The sequence below is a fragment of the Perissodus microlepis genome, chromosome 8, assembly GCF_051167445.1.
Source record: "Perissodus microlepis isolate ML-2025 ecotype Zambia chromosome 8, ASM5116744v1, whole genome shotgun sequence".
Lineage (NCBI taxonomy): Eukaryota > Metazoa > Chordata > Actinopteri > Cichliformes > Cichlidae > Perissodus > Perissodus microlepis.
The window spans coordinates 2,061,583-2,079,945 of record NC_140468.1 but is presented as its reverse complement, the minus strand read 5'-3'; the positions used below and the strand labels follow the sequence as shown (position 1 = coordinate 2,079,945).

The window sequence follows — 18,363 nt, the reverse complement described above, 5'->3', positions numbered from 1 at the left end:
ATCTGCGGGATTATGACTGAACGCCTCTAAGTCAGAATCCTGCCTCGACGCAGGGACATCGTAGCGCTGTGGATCTGCTCGTATTGATTGATTGCTGGGTCGGGGATTCGTGCGTTGCAGAACAACTAATTGCTGCAATCTTTTGAAAGTTAGTGAGCAACTGTGGTTCGTGAGCTACAGCAGTCAGAAGGTCGGTGGTTCAATGCCCATCTACTGCAGTCTGCATGCTGCGTCCATCGGAGTGTGAGTGCGTGCACGATGTTAGACGAGGCCGTTATGGGCTCGTGCGTGATTGGTTGAAGAAGGCACACCAGTAACAAAAAGCACACTTAGAGAGAAAAGCTGTAACTAGCAGCCTGTTAACCATTTACCACTATAAGACCACATGCACACACAGGCTTAGCTCGACCGCAGACTGCTTCTTCACTTTCTTCATCTGCTCCTCATTTGTGACATACAGTTTCAAATAGAATAGAATAGAGTAGAATAGAATAGACTTTTATTGTACTGAACATGTACAACGAAACCAACTGTGCAGGTATAAAACAGAAAACAGGAGTGATGTCACATGGCTCTGTCCATCTTTTAAATACAGTCTCTGTGAGCTGATGTGGCGTGGAGCCGTCACCGCAGTCTCCACACGGGTCTTGCGAGGCGGGAGTCCCACTGTGTTTACCAGCCGTGTTTTAATCGTCTTTTCCCGCCACAAAGAAGCCGTGGGCATGTAACGGTTTTAAAAACAGAGACCAGACATTAAGCAAATTTGTGGATACTTAATTAAAGCTGTTTCCTCATTACGCTGATAAACACATTGGAATTTCTGCTGAATAAATTATAACATCTAAAGACGAGTTCTGTAAAATTGTAACTGAGTGACCTCGTCGGGCTCTGCGGCGGCTAATTAGCAGTGAGCACAGCGTTTTTCCGTCCACGGGAAGCTCGGCTCTTAAAGAGGCGCCTGACTCGGCTGAACGCGGCCGCCGCTCCTCTGCAGCACCGTGTTAATTGCTCGGCCGACCTCGGGAGCTTCTCCCGCCGATTCTTAACCTTAAGGAGGGAACTAAAGAAACTGATGATTTAAATCAGTGCTGTGGGAGGCCAGAGACGGGCTGCTCTCTGATTTAACAAACGCCGAGAGAGGAGGAGGGTGTGAAGGTGCAGCTGATCTGCGGATGGATTGAGAGGCTCGCCTGCGCTGCTGAAACGGCTCTCGGGTTGAATATTTCTTCATGAAGAAGCCACGCTGCAGCGGCTGAGTTCAAGTATTTAATGCACTGCAAAAAAAAGCCCGTCTAACCAGCGCCGGCTGCCTCGCTGCTTCAGTCTTTTTCACATTTAACACTCTCGCTGTTGACGAAGAACGCGCTGACCTCGCTGGCGGATTTTGCAACTCGTCCAAAAGCCGAGGAGAGGGAAAGTTTGGGGATGTTGAAAGTTCACGTGTGATTTGCATAAATACTTAAATCCTCAGCACTAAAAAAACACTCAGTTTGGTTTGTGAAGTGTGTTACGCAAGAAATGCAACGATATCTGCGGACTCCTCTGGGCGAACACGGGAGCTCGAGCTGATCGAGTAACTCGTCCGTCACGTTCACCAAATATGAGGCAGGAAATTAAAAAAAGGAAGAAACCTGCTGTTCAACAGGAAACCGCAGTAAAAGCTTCAAAGCATGAAGGAGACCACTGACTCACACGGGTCAGTTTGGAAACCCACTGGAGTTTGAGCATTGTCTTCAGCTCATCCGGGACCAGGTCTTGGTCCTGAGCCGCCTCCTCCAGCGTGTCCTTGGTCTGCTCTGAGGCCACGCCCCTAATGATGCCAACTTTAGGCTTTAATACAGTTTAAACAGGTGAGTCATGGAAAAAATTAACCACAGAGAACAAAACAGACTCAGGGCTGGAGTGAGCCTCCAGTGGACATTCGAGGAACTGCAGTTTGTGGCATCTCTGGCACTTTCTTCGCTTCAGCTGAATTGAGCTGCAGAGTTCAGCACACACTCTGAACTCTGATCTGTGAAGAAAACAAACATCAAAAATACAGAAATAAACTCTCCTGAGTTCACAGAGCATCACCAAAATTCACTGAAGTCTTTGTTTCATGACCAAAAGGAAAAAAGCTGCTCTGAGTGATAACAACGATTTCCACCTCCTCAAACTTCTGCTCGGCCTCTTTAACCTTTCTGAGAACTTTTGCACAGCTCAATAAATTTCCTGCAGACATCTAATGAGCAGCTTTTAAGCTGGACAGATAATGCTGACCCCCTTCATCGCAGCGAACCGACTGATGGTAATTTAATGTTCCAGGCGAGCAGGGCTCACCGCGAGTCGTGTTGTTTGAACAAACAGGCAAACACGAACCCGTCACAGGGTCAGAAACTCTCGTTTCCAGAAACAACCTGGAAAAACAAGAAGAGTCGCAAAAGTGGGAAATATTTGACTTTGTCTCACTGATCAAATGAACAGATTCAGACTTTTTTCTGCAAATGTGCACAGATGGGATCGGTCAGCGACTGCTTATAGATCAGGAGTGTGTCCGCTTACAGGAGCCACACACTCAGAAGAAATCCGCCTGCCTGAGCAGACACGGCGTGTTGAACAGTCTGCGCCTGACTTTGATCCTCCAGGATATTTCACCTCGTTCGCTTCACAATTCAGATTTAAATTTAAATAAAATTGGAGTTCATAAAGAGAAGCCTGGAGCAGCTCTTCATATTCAAAAGTACAACTTTCCTCATGTTTTAAATACTTTTTAGTATCAGGATCTGTCAGAGTGTGATGAAACTAAAGAAACTCTTCACCCCAACTCGCAGACCGGCCGCTAAGTCAACGACTTCACCGTTCAGCCCGTTCAGCTCCCTGGATCAGCACCCCGACCCGGAGAGCTCAGGCTGAGAATCGTCACCTCCGAACTGGAGGTGCTGATTTTCTTTCCCATCACCTGACCAGTCAAGTCAAGTGAGAAGATAAAAGCAGACGAGATCCTGAGTACCAGGACGTTAACCTCACGCCACTCAGCCACGCCTCGAATAAAAAGCTCGTCTTGATTTTCAAAGAGAATTTCGATCCGTGCATGTTGGGAGGGAATGTTCCTCGTGGTCGAGCTCTGCAGATTCCTGAAAGAAACACTGCAGAAGAAGAAGGTGCAGTACGCGGTGACGTCATCTGTTGAAGCTTTCTTTCGGTCCCAGCTTCGTTCTGCAGGCCGACTTCAGACTTGTTGCTTTGAGGTCAAAGGTGGTTAATTAGTCGTCTACGTATTAATCGAAAGAATTTTTCTAGTTAGTAACTTTCAGCATTCAAGTGTCAAAGTTTTTAGCACATCGCTTAAAAATCGACATCCCAGTGACCCGAGTGGAGTCAGGTATGAGGCCTCCACTCAGGCTCTTTGTACCGCAGTGATGTGTTTTTTTTTTTCTCACTGAAACCCAAAAATACTCGAGTGCTGAAGCGTGAGTGGTGTCAACGGCGTTGGCGAGTGTTTGCCTCCCACCCAGCGCCGCAGGCATCAGATCAAAAGCAATATTTCATTTTTCTCTCTTTTTTTGTTGTCGTCTTCACCTCGATAAAACCCGAGTGGTCCGACATCAAAGTCCGAGCCTCTTTTTATATCGTCATCAGCCATCGTCGCGCCTCTGTGTGCGGCTCTGCCCGGGTTTCAGGTTCAAAGACCCAACTGCTGCAGTCTGAGGCTCAAACGGGCCTCCGAGCCCTTGTTGTTCAGCAGCTTTGTTTCCCTTTAAAGCATTCGGCATCCGGAGTGGCCATTAATGCTGCTCTGCATTCACGGCCGAACAACACAATCAGAGGTGGACGAGCTCGATCGGAGCCAATCAGATCAGAACAGCGATTAGCTGCTGGAGCGAGGCGGCGATCACACGGGGGTCCGTGCTGCCACGGCTACTGAAGATGAAACACTAATCAGGACGTCTGAAGGCTTTCCAGGAGGACTGCGGGGTGTTCACAGTGGCCGACCTTCACTTTGCATCCCGGAGATCAATCCTGAAAGTCCAAAATTCAGTTTTAACTCACAGCCAGTCCTGCCTGAAATCATTGTTTAGAGAGCTGTAGTCATCTTTAATGTGGCACAATGCTGTTAGACAACTGGAGAAATCATTGCTTTGAAATCTCTCGTTACTAATTTGAAGTGAAGCAGATTTTTATTTGAACTAGTTTTTATTTCAAAGGATTTTGATACAACGTCAAGTAAAAGTTTCCAGTTAAACCATCGTGCTGACAGGAAGTGTGTGCATTTCATCACACGTACAACACATCTGGCTTCCAGCAGCTCATCAACACCGAAGACGGCCCCTCAGCAGGCCACAGCAAACTGGCCAATCATGAGAAAGTGGGCTTTTAGGAAGGGGCGGGGTCCTTAAAGAGACAGGAAGTAAAACGGCTCACTTCAGTCAGAGAAAAAGTGAATCTGGATTCTTCTGCACTGCGAGTAGTTGAAAGCTACTCCAGAAGTTCAAGAGCAAGGAAACAAAGCTGGAGGGGAGCATCGTCTCTGAAGATCCGTGCAGACGAGTGGAAACATGATTTTGTGTTTCAGTGAGTAACGACACAGCAGGTGCAGAGAGACACGCTTCAAAACTCTTTCTAGTTTTAAACTTTACGCCTGAAGTGAGAATGAATGTAAATAAAATGTACGTACTGAAGGTCAGGTGCACAAATGAAACACAGAAGAAATAAATTTGCTGATTAAAAGTCATCAGCGTTGTAATCAGCAGATTTCATGCAATTAGAGGAAATCGTTTAACGGAGACTTTGGGGAAAGAAAGAAATACCATCAGCGTTTGATCAAACTGCAGCTTTAACTTTATGGCCCTTTATTGTCACCTGTACCTGGACAGGTACAGGTGACGGTGCTGACCACTGACAGACTCTTTACATGTGAACATCAAACAGAGACCTCCTCCCTTCAGATCGCTCCATCCATCAGAGTATCTGACGCAGCATGGCGTCCTGCAGCGCCTCACTCTGTTTAGGAGTTTAGCTTGTCCTCACTGCACGCACACACACACACGCACACACACGCACACACCCTCTGGATGCACGAGTACACTTGTGACACGCTCGGCACAAATGCACAGCTCAGGTACGTCGCCGTTTATCTGGTCGGTGCGTGCGGAGCGTTATCTCTCACTTCCTGTCTGAAGGTTCAAAACAGCCGTTTAATATCAGCTCAGCTCCGCCCTCTTCTGTCTTTACTCGCCCGAGAATCAAATCCCAGCTGACATTTCCACCAGCAGGCCGGCGGCGTCACTCCGTGAAGGGCGGCTCATTGAACAGCGTGACGCCTAAATGCTGAAACGTTGCTTTTACTGACTCTCGCAGATTTGCACGTGATGCAGACTTCCTTTAAAATCTCCTCAGACAACAGAGCGGTCTCCTCTCAGAGCGACAAACATCAAGCCCGCGGCTGCAGCTGCGCGTGTGGACGCAGATTTATGACGCTTGTCTGTGCAGGATTTATTATTTCAAAGGCTCAGCAGTAGGGATGGGTATCGTTTAGGTTTTATCCGATACCAGTACCAAACCGGTACTTTTGAAACGGTGCCGGTGCTTAAACGGTGCTTAAAGAATGGAGAACACAAAACTGGTCCAAAAACCTCTCATGTTCAGCTGTTTTTTTGTAAAAAGATAACAATGTTAGCCTTTTCTGCAGCTATGGGGCATATATGGCATCACTCTTGGCTGGAAGCAGTGCTTAAACAATGGAAAAAACACAAACTTTATCCAAAAACCTCTCATGTTTAACTGTTTTCCACTTTTTCTTTGGTCATTTTAGCCTTTTTGTCCAGGGTGAAGGGAGCATCTGCCATCAAACAAGAAGACAGCCGCATGTAGCTATGATGATGTTTGCTAGTTCACCTTACATGCATTAATGTATTAACGTGGTTAGCCTACTCAACGTAAATTACACACGAACAACATTAAGCTACTCACGCAGAGAAGAACGGCTGCTGCTGCATCATCATCCTCATCATTTCTGCTACACTGGCAGGGCTAGGGGCCAGGACTCTCCTCTTCGGGTTTTTGGGGGATGTTGCTAACTCCAGGTCGATAACAGGCACCACACCCGCAGTAGATGTGCTCGGTGTGAGGTCTCGCAGCAAGCTATCAAATACGGCGCATTTCTCGGCTTTTAACAAAATGCTATGCGTTGCCAGGTGTTTCATCAGATTCGAGGTGTTACCTCCTTTGACAGTATCACAGTTTCACCTTAAAGCACTTGTTGCAGGCTGCTGAGTTTGCATCTTTTGCTGTGAAGTACAGCCAGACTTTGACCGCTTCGCTTTGGGCGTTTTTAATCTGTAGCTCTGCTCTAAAAGAACGTACGTACCTGGGCCCGCCTACTATCCTCGGAAAGGTAAAATGATTGGCTAGAATCTAAAGTGTATCACAGCTCAGGAAAAAAAAGCACCGAAATAAAGCACCGAAATGTGCGCTGCTTTTCGGTCTGGTTACTACCGTTTATGTCAGAACCGATGCCCATCCCTACTCAGCAGGCTCTGTTTATAAATATAGATCAGGACATTAACAGTTATGAGGAACAGAAAGTAAAATATAATAATGATAAATATCGTTTAACAAAGTCAGGTTTTCCTTTTAGCTCGTTGACGCCGAATGTCTCGAACCGCACAGCGAATCAAACTCACTGCCTTTCAGTTTACTTCACCTTCACTCAGACAGCGTCTGCTTCAGTCCAGAACCAACAACAGTGAATGCTCACACCCGCCGGTCATTTCATTCATGAGTATTTATTATTGATATGTGCAGCAGGACTTTATTTACTTTCATTTCCACAGGCTGTGTGAAGCTGAAGCCAAACGGTCAGTACACACTCACAACATAAAGAAGACTTTTTATTTTAAAACCATCGATTCATCTCCAACTTTGTCATCAATACTGAGGCCTCAGAGATGAAGTCAGTGCAGAAAATGCCTTAAAGCTGAAATAAAACTTCTTTATTCAGATTACCAGTTTATTAATTAACCAACGTCCATCTAACAGGGCAACAGGAGTTTAGTGTCACTGCCGTCTGATTGGTCGTTTGTCCTGAGTCCTTATGAGTTGGCTGGCTTTGTCCCATCTCCCTCCCTGAGCCTGTTTCTGCCGGAGCTTCTTCCTGTGAAAACGGAGTTCTTCCTTCCCGCTGTCGCCAAAGTGCTTGTTCACAGGTGGCCGTCTGATCGTTGAGGTTTTCTCTGTGTTACGATCTCTAACTTACAATAGAGAGCACTGTGAGGTGACTGTTGTTGTGATTTGGTGCTACATAAATAAAATTGAAGCAAATTTTTGTGTTGAGCTCAACAAATTACTTTAAATTACTCACAATAAGAGCATTTCATTTAAGTCAGATTGTATGTTAAAAACAAAAACGTATTAAATCAGCTACATTAAAAGAATATGAACGAACATGACACATTCAAGCAGAAAGTGACAAATGTCAGATTTACAGTAACATTTTGGGCGTCTGGACCAAAGCTGCAGACGAGGGAAGGATGTTTCTCAGATTTCAAGTGGAAGTGAAACTCCCGCCCACTTGTACATAAAATAAGAAGGTGTAAATACAGGAATAACTCCAGCTCCACAGGTCAGAAATCACCTTTTACACCGGCTGGGTGACACACTGACCCCTCGCTGAAGAGGCCGGCACTTTAACCGAGCGCACTCGTCAGACTGCAGTTTCCTCTCGGTTCGTTTAAAACAACGCTCTTTGGTCTGAAGTCTCAGATCCCAGCCTGCAGGGAGGAGCAGGGGTCCAACCAATGACCCACGCTGACCTCTGTTTATTCCACACATTACTTTTTAAACATAATTACAGAACCAACACGATGGAGTCAATCACAGCAGGAACAAATAAACGCGAGGCCTTGTTGGCGCGAGACGACTCCTCCAGAGAACAAAACACATCGATTCACAGACTTTATCAAAGCAAAAACAGACAAATTAGTGTGTAACTGTATCTGAGCAGAAAATGTGTGTAAAGTATTTTTAGCCTAGCGGGGAATCCTCCGAACACTCGTCTGCCATCGAGCTGTTTCAGTTTGGACCACGTTAGATTAGCTGCAGCACCGAGCCGAGCCTCCCTTTGAAGTCTTATGATGGAAACATTAATAAACCGACTGGCTTACAGCAGGTATGTCAAACATAAGGCCCAGGGGCTGGAATCAGCCGTGAAAAGACTCCAGTTTGGCCCACTGGGTGGCTTTGGAAAACGTTTTCATGTTTCACAATATTTTGTACTGAATCAGTAAATTAATTGTTTATCTATTACCTATCTACTATAGACATGTTGTTATTTACAATCTGCCCATCAATAATTTGTTTTTAGCTCATGGGACAGTAAAGAGGGACCAGAACATTTTCTGTAACATATTTATTACTTATCATTTCTTCATGTGCAGGTTTACTGTTGGCAAGAAAAAAATAAATACAAACAGAAGAAATTACCAAGTGAAGCAGAAACTACAAAGGTCCCAACCTGATGCAAACCAGTGATATGACATCAGGGACGTGTTTGGGCTCCATACTGTCATATTACCTCCTCCATGTTTGGCAGATGATGTGGTAAACTTCAGATCCTGAGATTTTCTGTCTTTCTCCATGCCTTTCTCGTCCCATCATTCTGGTACACGGTGATCTTGGTTCCACCTGTCTGGACCTGGGCTGCTTCTCTCAGATGTCTTTGTGTTCTTGGGTGTAAGTCCAGTGGTTTGCACCTCATTGTAAACTCTGTATTTCCATTTGTAAGGACTTGTAAGGATCCTGTGGTCTTTTAGGTCTTTTAGGTCTTTAGGCCTCCTTCACTTGCAACAACATCTCTTTGGACCTCATCCTGAAGTTTAGCGTTCCAAGCTGAAGACATTTGAATTCTTTGTCATAGGTTTGCTGATACAGATTTAAAATTGTCTTTGTGTTCCCGTTGAACTATGTGGAGCTCTGTTTGTACTTTCTTATTAAAATGACAGAAACTGCGACACCTGAAGGCGACGGAAGAACGAATCAGCTCTTCTCGCGGGTGTCCTTGATTAAAACCAGTCTCCCACCTCTTCAGTGTCCACAGGCTCCACGTCTCCACAAACCTGTAAAACACTGAAATCAGTTCACCGTCACACCAGGCGTCTGGAGACATCCATACACTTCCAGTTAATTTGTCACACTGTAGAAAGAAAACACAGAGACAGACTTTAGAAAGGTATAAAGAGATGAACATAAGCAAACAATACAATGACATGACAACATGTGAATGATCATGATTGGTAATTACTTTGGACTCCGACTGCTGTATGACTGAGGTCACGGCCGCAAACTGGACGTGTGCACTGAGCCTCAGATGGACCTACATGAGCCTCCTCCAGTCTAATGTCCTTCACCTGTGCTTCACCTCCTCCCTTCACCTAGTTTGTTTTTCAACAACCCTTCCATTTCTGTCCTCCAGGTCTTTCCAGGACCTGGCGAGGCAGATCGACGTGGACTACGGCACTGTGAGGGACTCGGCGGTCTACGACTACTTCAGAAACAAAGGCACCAACCCTCTGGAGCAGGACAGCACCTACTCAGAGCTGTGGAGGACCATCAGCAAGAACAACGGCATGGATTACTCCGTGTCCAGCCCATCAGAGGGAATACGCAAGGTACCGCAGAGTTGCTGGTGTGTGATTATAATAGAGTAAAATCATCAGGTTTGGTTCTAACATCCATGGTTTGGCCTGCAAATGTAGCAAAAATAAATATCTCATAAATCACTGACGTGCAGTGGAAGCATGCAGAGTTAGTGGGAGAGCAGGGGTCAAACACCAGCAGCATCCAGTGAAAACCCAGATCAAATATCTGAGGCAGCTGAGAACAGCTGTGTTCAACACTGGCTTGTTGTAGTAGTTACAATATTCACCTGACATGTGAAATCTCCTCAGCTTGAGCCTGGGAGGAAACACAAACCTGGATAACCTGAAGTGTATCCTGTAAAAATCCTTATCCAGCCAGACAGGTGGGTCTGTGGGAAATAAGGGGGCGTTCCTGTTACATTTACCTCTTTGATGGACAGGTCCATAGTGCCACGGGCAGCTGTAGCTGCTAACTGGACCAAATGTCCCCGGTTTCTGTAGGAGACCAGATCCAGATGGTCCCAGCATCCTACCCCACCTGTTTTAACTCAAGCTGAAAGCTCCTCTCTTTGCTGAGTGTCCAAAGAGGCCACAGATCGGATGAAGGGATTACAAAGTGGGCTGTGCTGGTGTCACACGTGCTTGCTGTGATGCTTGTTATGGACAAATAACAGACCAACACTCAGGTTCAGATCTGACAGGCTGTTCCTCCCAGTCACAGCCCTGCAGGTCTCACTGCAGGACAGTGGAGTCTCTTAATAGGACACTCTCCCCTCAGTGGCCCGAGGAAGGCTGAGTGCTCCGACCTGTTGTTTGGTAGAAGCACAAATGGCAGTCGGGGTCCGTCCCTCGAGCAGAGGTGATACACGTATACTCACATCTGCACTTCTCATCAGGGGCAACTTCAGATTGGAGGGGTCCACGTCCTCTCCAGAGCGCAGTCCCAGCCTCGAGGTAAAAGTAACAGGAAGTCGTGCTCAAAGTTTCCCCCTTTCTAACGAAGGGTTGAGCAGCTGAACTCTTTCGTGCTATTTCCCCTTTTTTTGCAGTAAAGCCTGCAGCACTCGTTCCTCCAAGAACACCATTTGTGTGTTATATTGTTACACGCATATCAATAATGGTGAAAACAGAAGCACACGCTCCTCCTGCGTTATTCCCAGCAGGCCGCATGCAAAGACACTCCTCTGTTTACCCATTACTTAATTTCAACAGCAGTTTCACAATATCCCAATTAGTGTGTGTGTGTGTGTGTGTGTGTGTGTGTGAGAGGTGGTGTTTCTTTGCTCTACACTGTTGTGCTCATAGATCTCCCAAAAAGCCGATGACAAATTAGCGTCAAAGACAAATCGTCTCCGAGCGCATCCATTATTCAGCCATTTGCATGATAAACATCCCCACAGATTCTTTGACGGTTTCTCCCCACAGTCAAACACACACACACACACACACACACACACACACACACACACACACACACACACACACACACACACTCTAATCAGTTTTATTGCTATTGTCGACTGCTTCCTCCCAGAAGCTGCAGTCACAGGACTTTTAGGCACCAGTGCAAACTGTAAGACGACCTCATACATGACTCTTCATAACCAGGACATCCTCAGCTTTGATCAGCGTCGACTCCGAAGCTTTCCACGAACTGAGGTGACCACAGGGACTGAATGATCTGGAGCGTTTTTGGCTCCCATCCAGTCCCTGTTTGTCAAATCCTGGATCTGAGCTGGAAAACTGGAAAAACAAACTAACTTTTTCCTGTCAAACTGAGTTGTCTTTGACATTTTTCATAGATAAACTACAGAAATGGGAACAAATGATGTGGTTTGTAAATAAGCAGCTACTAACAAAGAGCCTAAAGACATATAAACCTGGTTCTTTGCCAAACTGTCTGTTATGTGCAGACTCAGCGCTCGCTTCGCTGGGATGTCTGCACCAGCGTGAGCCGAGTGTTCGTGCTGCAATATGAACTCTAATCATCTTAAATCTTAGATTGAATGAAACTCAAACATTTCTCATGAATAAAAACTGATGACAGATATAAAACTACAGTAACTGTGACGTGAATGAATTTCCACGTTCAAATTCTTCATGTTGTTCACACCGTAGAGCGAAAGCTTTTTACTGCAGGTATCTTTGTACGAATCAGAAAACCGTGTCTGACCCGAGGAGGAAGAATCGTTCGATGAGTCGGCCTCCGAATAACAACGATAAACACCTGGAGAGTGTCGACGGGAACCGAGAATAGTAAAAATCCAGACTGATTAATCTGAAATATTATGTTTAAATACATGTGTTTAGTAACTCGTGTATATTTTGGGACGTTGGGGACGAACATGTCATGAGCGCCTCGGCCTAACTGAAGAAACAGATCTAGGCTCTGATGTTTAAACTAAGAGAGCGATCGAGGAGGAAGTCGACTTTTTGGCACAAGTTTGTCTCATTTAAATGCATCAGATCTCAGTGACATCGTGTTATTTCTGGCCAATCTCTGCCCTGCTTTCACCACAGCTCGGTGAGAGGGCGGGGTCGGGAGGGCGTGCAGGGATTGGCTAAGACGAAGCAGTAAGCTTTGTGTGGTCAGCGAAAGTTTCTGGTCTCTGCAGGATTATCAGGCTGGAAAAATAAACCCTGGAATATTTTGTATGCATTGTGCAGCGTGATTCCTGTAAGTCAGCCTGGAGACTGAACCTTCCTGTAAAAGGAACTGATGGATGGATGAGAGTCTTCGGATAAATCCTGACGTCACTTCTCAGCATTCGCTGTCCCGCTGGCTGAATACAGACGAGCTGTGAGCTCTGCTCGGGGTTGTGAGAGCAGGTCGGGGGTCTGTCTGTGCTTGGTGCCCTGATTCATCCTCCTTTGATTCAGAGGAATGTCTCCTCTGCTGTCCCTGTGTCCTCTCCTAGCGTAGCACGGTGCACATCCTCATCTCCTCAGAGAGAGAAGCCCCTCCCTCCCCGCTCTCTTTAAATAAGAGGACGGAGCTAACAGCAGCACCTGCGCGCAGCAGATCATCAGACAGACGTGACGTCGTCATTAGTTTGTAACAGCGGGGAGGATCTGAGAAAGAGGAGCGCACACAGTTTTCAGTTACAGCGAACAGGTTGAAGGAGGCAGATGCAGCAGATCTGCTGACACAGTGAAAAAAACACAGACAACCTCATCCACTTCAACCCCACCTGCTGCTGCTCCCGTATCTGTGTTACTGTCACCACCTCACCCAGCTGGGAGGAGCACACCAGCCTGACTAACACTCCTGCAGGTATTTAGCATCACAAAGAGACTTAGACACATTTACAGAGCGCATCAGAGCGCAGCTGCAGCTGCACAATGTTATTTATAGAGATGTATGCATGCAGGGGAGGAAATCACACTGCAGGATTTATAAGCTAATTTGTTTCTATGTCAACATTTCAAATATACAAGTGAAGAAAACAAATGCAAACATAAAAAATGGATTCAAGACAGAATATATCCAAGAAAAAGTCTGTAAGCGTGGATATCTGAGGCACTATCAAATATTTATGACTGTGCAGTCATGACACCAGCCGGCAGCGACTTTAATAAATATCCATGGCGCCGCGTGCATTTCCACACGTGACACAGTCACTGTGGAACTGAATCAGGATCTGAGGGTAAATACGGTCTGTGTTCTTGTGCACAGCGTCGGGTCAGCTGCAGACTTCAGGTTTAGCTCTGCTCTGGATGAAGCCGCCGGAGAAAAGTCTGAATCCAGTAACAGTGGAGGCATTTGAGAGTCGCTGATGATGACGAATAATAAACCATCAAATAACCATGTCCCCCCCCCCCCCCCCCCCCTCTGTGTCTGCAGGCAAAGAAGGGTCCGTACGCCTTCCTCTGGGACATGGCGGTGCTGGAGTACGTGGCCCTGACGGATGACGACTGCACCGTCACCGTGTCGGGAAGCAGCATGAGCAGTAAAGGCTACGGCATCGCCATGCAGCACGGCAGCCCCTACAGAGACCTCTTCTCACAGAAGTAAGTGAGCTCGTGTTGCCGAGGAGGGAAACCTCCTTATTCCCAAACTGCACCTGTGACAAGCTGAACTTTACCTGGCAGGAGTCAGGGTGGAGGTGGTAGGAGTCAGGGTGGAATCAGGGTGGAGGTGGTAGGAGTCAGGGTGGAATCAGGGTGGAGGTGGTAGGAGTCAGGGTGGAGTCAGGGTGGAGGTGGCAGGAGTCAGGGTGGAGGTGGTAGGAGTCAGGGTGGAGGTGGCAGGAATCAGGGTGGAGGTGGCAGGAGTCAGGGTGGAGGTGGCAGGAGTCAGGGTGGAATCAGGGTGGAGGTGGTAGGAGTCAGGTTGGAGTCAGGGTGGAGGTGGCAGGAGTCAGGGTGGAGGTGGCAGGAATCAGGGTGGAGGTGGCAGGAGTCAGGGTGGAGGTGGCAGGAGTCAGGGTGGAGTCAGGGTGGAGGTGGCAGGAGTCAGGGTGGAGGTGGCAGGAGTCAGGGTGGAATCAGGGTGGAGGTGGTAGGAGTCAGGGTGGAGTCAGGGTGGAGGTGGTAGGAGTCAGGGTGGAGTCAGGGTGGAGGTGGCAGGAGTCAGGGTGGAATCAGGGTGGAGGTGGTAGGAGTCAGGGTGGAGTCAGGGTGGAGGTGGCAGGAATCAGGGTGGAGGTGGCAGGAGTCAGGGTGGAGGTGGCAGGAGTCAGGGTGGAGTCAGGGTGGAGGTGGCAGGGGTCAGGGTGGAGGTGGCAGGAATCAGGGTGGAGGTGGCAGGAGTCAGGGTGGAGTCAGGGTGGAGGTGGTAGGAGTCAGGGTGGAGGTGGCAGGAGTCAGGGTGGAGGTGGCAGGAGTCAGGGTGGAGGTGGCAGGAGTCAGGGTGGAGTCAGGGTGGAGGTGGCAGGGGTCAGGGTGGAGGTGGCAGGAATCAGGGTGGAGGTGGCAGGAGTCAGGGTGGAGTCAGGGTGGAGGTGGCAGGAATCAGGGTGGAGGTGGCAGGGGTCAGGGTGGAGGTGGCAGGGGTCAGGGTGGAGGTGGCAGGAGTCAGGGTGGAGTCAGGTTGGAGGTGGCAGGAATCAGGGTGGAGGTGGCAGGGGTCAGGATGGAGGTGGCAGGAATCAGGGTGGAGGTGGCAGGAATCAGGGTGGAGGTGGCAGGGGTCAGGGTGGAGGTGGCAGGAATCAGGGTGGAGTCAGGGTGGAGGTGGCAGGAGTCAGTGTGGAGGTGGCAGGAATCAGGGTGGAGTCAGGGTGGAGGTGGCAGGAGTCAGTGTGGAGGTGGCAGGAATCAGGGTGGAGTCAGGGTGGAGGTGGCAGGAGTCAGGGTGGAGGTGGCAGGAATCAGGGTGGAGTCAGGGTGGAGGTGCGTATGAAACCGGAGGAGTTGAACTTACAGAACATGCACTCAGCTTGTTTCTTTCCACTAATGGTGTAAAAAGCGCTGCAGCAACAAAAACATTAAAATCCAGAAACACGCGTTGCAGATCCGATCAGCTGTTCATAGCTATCACGTGTCTGCTATTACCTGCCAAAACAGGAAGTGATGTCATTTTCCATGGGAAATGTAGTGTTTTTCCCTACAGGGCCCTTCAAAGGTCTCCTGGTGTTTACTGGAGTCGTGTCTGACTTTGTGCCTTCCTGTGTAGTTTCTGGGAGACTCAGAACTCAAACTGCACTGTTGGAAATCGTTTATTTTGATGCTGTTTTTTGTGCAAATTGTGCACAATAATATTTATTTTTGTTTTTCCTGTAAATTTCCTGTGCTTGCAAACTATTTTGTGCAACTTTTTTGCCTTTACAGTTTTGAGGGACAACATCTGAAACTTCACAAGTAAAAAAACTAAAAGTATTTTGTAGTTTATGCACTTTTTTGCAATTTATGTAATTACTATGGACTTAATGCATGCATGTTATTAAAATTTGGGATATAGCTGTTGTATTGATGTATAACAACTTGACATGCTCCCAAAGATGGCACTACAGCAGGTAAAAGTAACAAAGATCAGCTCTGCAGACTTGGTGCTATGGTGGGCTTTAAAGGGTTAAAACAGCTCACAGCTGATGTTCAGGCTAATATCTGCCCGAGCAGGCCGAGCCGCAGTGAATGGCTGTCCGAGGTGCAGAGTGCAGTCCAGCTGTACAGCGACTGAAACGTGTTTCATTGTGATGTGGAGCGGTCTAATTCCTGCAGTAATGTGTTCCCCGTGTTCAGGTGGGAGAGAATGATCTGATGGGTCTGCTGACATTGTGATAACGTGAGCCTAACGTTAGCTGGATTAATGTTAGCCTATAACCAGCTGTTGTTGTTGCCAGCTGTCCGGACACGTGACATGTGACATGTGAGCGTCACATGTCCGGACAGCTGACGTTAGTAACAGTGACAATATCGGGAGTAAATGAGGAGGAAGAGGATGCTCGGTGGCGTCTCCTTCATATCTTTAATACCAGAGTTTAAATACGCCTCCAAATGCCTCCAGCTTCTCCTTCCACATGTGTGTCTCCAGCCACAGGAGTGGCTGTCAGAAGGCGGAGTCCAGTCACTGCATTCAAATATGGCGGAGAATATGGCGGCTTCCATAAACAACAAACCTGCTGCTGGAGGTTTTATTACATTAATTATAAGTTTATGAGGATGCAGCAGTTTGTTGGAAGGTGGAACTACACACTACTCTTTGTGTACTGACTTTAGGGAACATTATGCTCACCCCATTGGTGTTGGATTACAGAAATCAAGAGGTGCCCAAACAGAGGTTCATGAGGGCAGAACACGTGGCGTTGGTCCAGATGACACCTGAGGTTCGATGTCCACACTGCATCACGTGGAAATGTGAACGCCCGCTCCGATGTCTGACCCATCCGACCTGATCCCGGGAGGCTCAAACATTTTTCTGTGCTTGTTTCAATAAAAAAGTGCAGATCTGAGCTGCTGTGATGTAAATGTTACATCTGCAGTTTCTCCATGTTTGATCAGTCCAGGTGCACGGCGCCCACGCTCACCGCTGCCAGTGTAGGAAGCTTTATTTAAACTAGATATGGGTTCATGAAGCAGATAACGCGTACGTGCTGAAAACACGGGCTCTCTCGCTTTCCGATGATGTTCCTGTTTCCACGGAGGCTGTAAACACGATCGCCGGGGCGCGATGGCGTTGCTCTGAGTTTGAGCCTTAAACGACAGTCGGAGGCGCGACTGCGCGGCAGCGCTTTCAATAAAAGCTTTTGTTTTGTGCAGCGAATGTGAGCCTGAGGAGGAGTTAATGATGAAGGCTGGAGGCTTTTGTCAGGAGTTTGATCCCCTTTGCTGACATTAAGGCTTCATTATCTTCCTGTAAATCCTCCGATGTGAGTGAAGAGTCCTCGCAGCGGCGCCGTCTGAGCCAATTACGGCAGGCTGCTTTTAAACGTACGCTAACGAGGCGACACTTTGACTGGAGGATGAATCGGTGTCACGCCGACTAATCTGAAACTTCACGGAGGAGTGCAGGTGTTTGAAAGTTGGAGAAGTGCTGCAGCGCGAGGTGAGGAACACCTCCTGCAGGCAGACTTTGCTCGCCATTAAATCAATAACCGCGCTCGGCGCTAAAGTCAATTAAGCTCACATGAAACGAGCCCGTATTAAGGGCAGCGTTGTGAAGCAAATGGGATTATTATGTGTAAACAGAAGGCCGCGTGCTAATTACTCACTCGATTTTGCGAGGCAGATGTCTCAACACGGGCTGCGAATTTTGAGGAAATTCAATCTTCCCTCCAGATGAAACGAGCGAGGCCGAGAGCCCCAAACGCAAATTGATCCCAGAGCGAGTTTAAACACCTCGTAGATCATTTAGTAAATCTCCACATTATTACATCATGAAATTAACACAGAGCTCCCCGAAAACTCAAAACTTTCTCATCCGTCTCGTATCGATCGGCTCCGAGAACGAAGAGGAAGGAAGTTGATGTAAGAGGCGACCCACGTCGACAAAGTGGCCGCCAAACACAGGAAGCTAGTTTTGGTGGGGTTTAAGAGCTTCACACGTCATTCCAGGAAACAGGTCGTTAACACTGAGGTAAAAGTGGAGCAGGTGGACAGAAAACACCCGTCTGCCGCTGAGTCTGCAGGTCCAGGATTTTAATGAAACCTACGACGAGATTTATCCTTGAAGTTGTCTCCAAACGTTAAACAGAGGCTGAGACAAAACCAGGTCGACGGTGAAGGATGATTGGTCGCAACTCAGGAAACAATCTGAAGTTTTTATAGCACAAATAAGCTCCGCCTCCCCTGCAGCACTGAGTGTGTGCGCATGCGGTCAAAGCCCTTTCCCCGCTGTGCGAGAGCCTCATTCCAGAGTGCTTGTGTCTAACCTTATGCACAAGAGGCCCTTTGACCCTGCTGTATGAGACTTGTGGTTTTACACTGTGTGAAAATGGTTTTTCGCTCCTTGAATCAGACGTCAGTGGATCCTGGAAGCTAACAGCTGTTTGTAGCCTGTTAGCCTCGTTAGCCTGAGTCAGTGTCTGACGGCTGCCTCCAGATTCAGGTAAACAGTCATCGAGTTGCAGTGATGGTAATATTATCCACAGCAGCTTCCAGCTGGACAGCTGTAAATCACCCTTTGGTCTCACGTGTACAGTGTTCCACATCTCAGCATTCTGCACTGGCCTGCTGGAGGTTTGCAGCTCGCACGCATTAGAAGAGCCCATCCCTCCTCTGCTCCGGCACAAAGGAGCAGATCCCAGTCCTCTTGGTGGGCCCTGTTCAGCTCTCCTACAGTAACTGGCCGTCTCCTGGAGTCTCCTCC

The 18,363-nt window shown here is 47.8% G+C and overlaps 1 protein-coding gene across 4 annotated transcripts in view; it reads left to right on the top strand.

The window, feature by feature from the left end:
* The window catches only part of grid1b (glutamate receptor, ionotropic, delta 1b), a 584,637-nt gene that overhangs the window by 544,641 nt on the left and 21,633 nt on the right, over positions 1-18,363 (top strand). For all 4 annotated transcript variants that reach the window (XM_084936979.1, XM_084936978.1, XM_084936981.1 and 1 more), the window contains 2 exons: positions 9,449-9,644; positions 13,459-13,625. In XM_084936979.1, coding sequence (XP_084793105.1) covers positions 9,449-9,644; positions 13,459-13,625 — 363 coding nt within the window. The remainder of the gene's footprint in view (positions 1-9,448; positions 9,645-13,458; positions 13,626-18,363) is intronic.